The sequence below is a fragment of the Pundamilia nyererei genome, unplaced genomic scaffold (assembly GCF_000239375.1).
Source record: "Pundamilia nyererei isolate P.nyererei 1_Seehausen unplaced genomic scaffold, PunNye1.0 scaffold00081, whole genome shotgun sequence".
NCBI lineage: Eukaryota > Metazoa > Chordata > Actinopteri > Cichliformes > Cichlidae > Pundamilia > Pundamilia nyererei.
This window is the reverse complement of record NW_005187482.1, coordinates 532,718-536,730: the sequence shown is the minus strand read 5'-3', so window position 1 is coordinate 536,730 and position 4,013 is coordinate 532,718. Positions and strand designations below refer to the sequence as shown.

Below are 4,013 nucleotides of genomic sequence, written 5' to 3'. Positions count from 1 at the left end.
AGTGTACCTCTGGTGCAAATTACTGACCTCTGTCATCATTTTAGGTGGGGGAACTTGCACAATCGGTGGCTGACTAAATACTTTTTTGCCCCACTGTATACACCGTTCAATAGCTGACCTTAATCAGAGAATGATCAAAGCTCATGTAGAAACAAATGAACAAAAGATTTTCTCCTTCATTTCTGTCAAACAAAGCTGTATGACGTTTCCAGCTGTTAGTATCATGGTTGCTAGGCAACCTGGGCAGTGCAACGGAGGCTAAACCGTCCCATTTCACAAGCCTCGCACTTCCGGCCTTAGCGGTCTTTGAGTACGCGGCCCTTGAGGATCGTTGAGGCTGCGTGCTTTAAGGCTGCAGACCCTGAATTGGGATACAGCCTCTATGTTGCAGGGCGCATTTTGTGAATCGGTCGGAAGCGGATGCCAGTCCAGCACAGCACTTCCTGAGACAATAGTTGCTAAAATGGGATTGGTGAAAAGGCTAAAGCGCGAGGTGTCAGGTAAAGGTGATGAGTGTCTCAGCACATACAACGGCATAGAATTAAATTATGTTAAAGGATCCACCAGCTCATTCACGTTTGATTTGTGTGACGTCATTAAGTGTGCAGGAGCTAGTAGCAGCTGGAGAGCATATGATGTGTGGGTCTGAAATCACCCTATGATATGCTCCAGTCATGTTTATTGGAGCCCCTCCTGGGGCAAACACATCCAATACATACACAGCAGGTCAGTGGTGCTCCTGGGAAAATGTGGTAGGTTGGACAGGAGTAGGATGGCAGTCACATGTCCCGGAAAGCCTGCAAGGAATAGTAATTCAAAGGGTTTATTCTGTTTTTCATAACCCTGTCACCATCTTCTTAGGTCCATGGAATATACTGCCTAAAGCCGAGAGCCCGGGAGGCGTATTCTATCTGGTAATCGGGGTGGACGTGTCAGGAACAGATTCGTTTGGGGTAATTAGGGTACACTTAGTTTACCCCAAAGCCTGAGTCGCACTTAAAAACTCAATGACAAATCTAACTGATAAACTAATAATCTCGGCACCAAACACGATAGGGCAAGCGGAGAATGCCAATTCATTTATGCCAAAACAAGATAACTATACATGTTTCAAGTTTTTTAAAGATAATGTAAAGTACCAGGTGGGAGAAATCGACCCTACTTGGTGTGCCGTCACACCCACCGGAAGAACCACGAATAATGTGAGTGACCCGAGCACATTAATTGGAACATGGGCAAGAAGTGGGTTGTATTATTATTGTGGGCAAAGCACCCTTTTGGTTCGTGTCCATCCCTAGTCCTGGGTGGCATCCGTGTTTGGACGGTGGAAAGGTTTGGCTATGTCAGCAATGGTTTCATTCGCTACACTTTTAGGGATACTGGTCACCTGTGGTTGTTGTGTCATTCCTTGTGTCAGAGGATTGTTGGTAAAGGTAGTGGCAAGGGCAGTGGACCCCGGAGCGGTCGTTCCGGTGTTCCAGTGTCCATTGAGGAACTTAGATGCCATAGAGTGGGCTGAGGAGTGATACAACACGAGGTGTGGTGACATTCCTTTTGGAATGTCAAAAGAGGGAATGTGGAGATACAGAAATTCTTTCATTGCTGCCATATAATCTGCATCATTATAATTGCATTAATAACATTCTTTACAGCATTATTTCATTTAATAAAATTTCTTACAGTATTGATATTGCATTTGAGGATCCTTTTATTATGTTTACTTTTATTACAGGTACAGCCAGAAGTATTTTATACACATTGCATAAATATTTGTGCTCATTCAGAGTTGTTGCATTAGTCTACAGAGGGTCTCAAGCTCTGTCTGGCGCGAGTCCAGACAGGTGAAAGGATTAGTGCATAAAAGGATAACTGCAATGCATGCTTATAGTACATATAATACATATAATCTAGGAATGTATCCGGCCTGAGGCCTTAACTCATTTGGCGTCTTACTTACTATACTATACTATATATACAGACGATCAGAGTCAATAATTAGCCTCAGAGACCCTGAGGGCTTGAAGTTTATTACCTTGTTTGGAAGGTGTTATAGAAAAGAGAAGTCCTATGTCTGCTTATAGCTATTAAAAATGTAATTTAACTGTGACTAATGCCTGGAACCTATTTTAGTCTGCAATTGACGCCATGGCGGGGGCGTGTACCCCACTGCTTTATAAGTATCCACAACATGTATTTTGGTCAGAGGACATATGCTGCTGATGTTTTCTCCTGTGTGTTAATACAGGAAAAGTTTGATTGCACTTTTCTGGGGCTTCCGTGGTTTGTGACACTGCTCTACATTGATCGATTTTGCGTCTTTCATGTCCTCTTTAATGAAGCAGGTTGAGATTTCTTTAGACTGGCATATGTTACATTTGTCCTAATCTTTATTACTGGATAACTGAGAACTGACACGGGTGGCATAAAGCAATAAAATCTGGAGAACACAATTGCCAAATATTTGGTATTATTTTTGTATTTTGCTGTGTGCACAGAACGGAAGCCACGCGTGTGCTGCGTGGGACTCCTCCCACCCCACCCAAAAAAACAAGAAAAAAAAAGAAATAAGAAAGATTACAACTGTAATAGACAAAAAAAGAAGAAGCTTAGATCCCTACTCTTCGTTTTTTTATGTTTATGCAAAATTAGAACATTTTAAATGACGCAAACAGTCACGGTCTGTTTGCTGGTATGCGTAAATCACACTATCGCTGTCTTTCTAACTCTCGTTTCTCCCTAAGTTTCCTTTTCTTTCCTCTTCTTCTAAAACAGATCCGTTGCTGCGCCTTCTCATGGGTCAAAGCATGTGTCACTCACGTGGTTTGCCCAATGAGAAGACCGAGCGAGGACGAAGAGGCGGAGCGTGACGCAGATCGAGTTTTGGAAAACCACACGCAGCACCGTTCAAGATTTAGTTGTTTCGTTTCCCACCTGCTGAGCTGACCGATCAGGCAGACAAACATCGATAAAGGTATTGATCGATTGGTTTGGGAAATGATTTCTGTGATCTATTTGAAATCAAAAAAACTACTAAACCTTTTAAACGCAATACTGGCTGCTTAATGCGCATTAACGGATTAAATAGAGTGAAATAGTAGAAACTAACACAGCAGCACAGAAAACGTTTGTATTGTATTTTTAAATGCGCATAATCTGCCAGGCCTGCTCGGAGTGGTGAGGGAATTCTGCTTTTTGCACTTTACAGACTTTCACCGTGTGTCCAGCTCAACGATCCGCTGATCATCATCATCATGGCTCTGGATGGATGTGGCTTGTTCTGCAAATATATCCTCATCATTTTCAACATCATCTTCGCGGTAAGTCCGGCTCGATTTTAATACTGCGTGGTTAATTACGGGAGGGTAGAGGGAAAGGCCAAGCATGGCTTTCGTTTTCTTTCGCCTGTTTTGTGATCAATTCTTGAGATAAACGGGCAGAAAAAAGGCGTTTGTTTTTTTACATGAAGGATTAAAAGTTGTAATTTTGCGATGAAACAGGGGTGTTGTGCCAAAAAGTGGTTTCTGGTATTTGCCAAACAATTTGAACTTCTATTAATGAACTGTTGGACTCTAATCTGTAAAACATATTTCAAGTTGCAATAAATACAACAATAGTTCTCCAAAGATATTACAGGTGGTCTGGACTGGAATGGTTACAATGTGGGTACAATAAAAGAGTCTTACAGATACTTACAAAACAGGTCATTTATTTTATTTATAATCCCATAAATCACATTGGCTACAGTTAGTTTACCGATATAAGCAAAGACATTACACAAAATTTAAAAAAACAACCCACGTAGAAACGTAGACTGTTTTGCACACGATCACTTTTTGGAACACCACCAGGTTTCCTTGTGGTTTCGTTTCTTAGTATACCAAGAGAGGTTACTTTCATTTTCAGGAATCACCATTACCATCAGTATAAACTGTGTGCTTGGCACATCTATAAGCTGAAAGGAACCCAACAGTATTTTATTTTTGAAATATATATGTGTGTGTGTGTGTGTGTGT

General features: G+C 41.5%; 1 protein-coding gene across 2 annotated transcripts in view; it reads left to right on the top strand.

Annotated features, from left to right (window-relative positions):
* The first annotated feature begins 2,842 nt into the window (after window positions 1–2,842).
* cd9r (CD9 molecule related) overlaps window positions 2,843–4,013 on the top strand; it is an 8,668-nt gene continuing 7,497 nt past the window's right edge. For both annotated transcript variants that reach the window (XM_005737981.2, XM_005737980.2), the window contains exons 1-2: window positions 2,843–2,971; window positions 3,206–3,317. In XM_005737981.2, coding sequence (XP_005738038.1) covers window positions 3,252–3,317 — 66 coding nt within the window. In that variant the 5' untranslated portion in view covers window positions 2,843–2,971; window positions 3,206–3,251. The remainder of the gene's footprint in view (window positions 2,972–3,205; window positions 3,318–4,013) is intronic.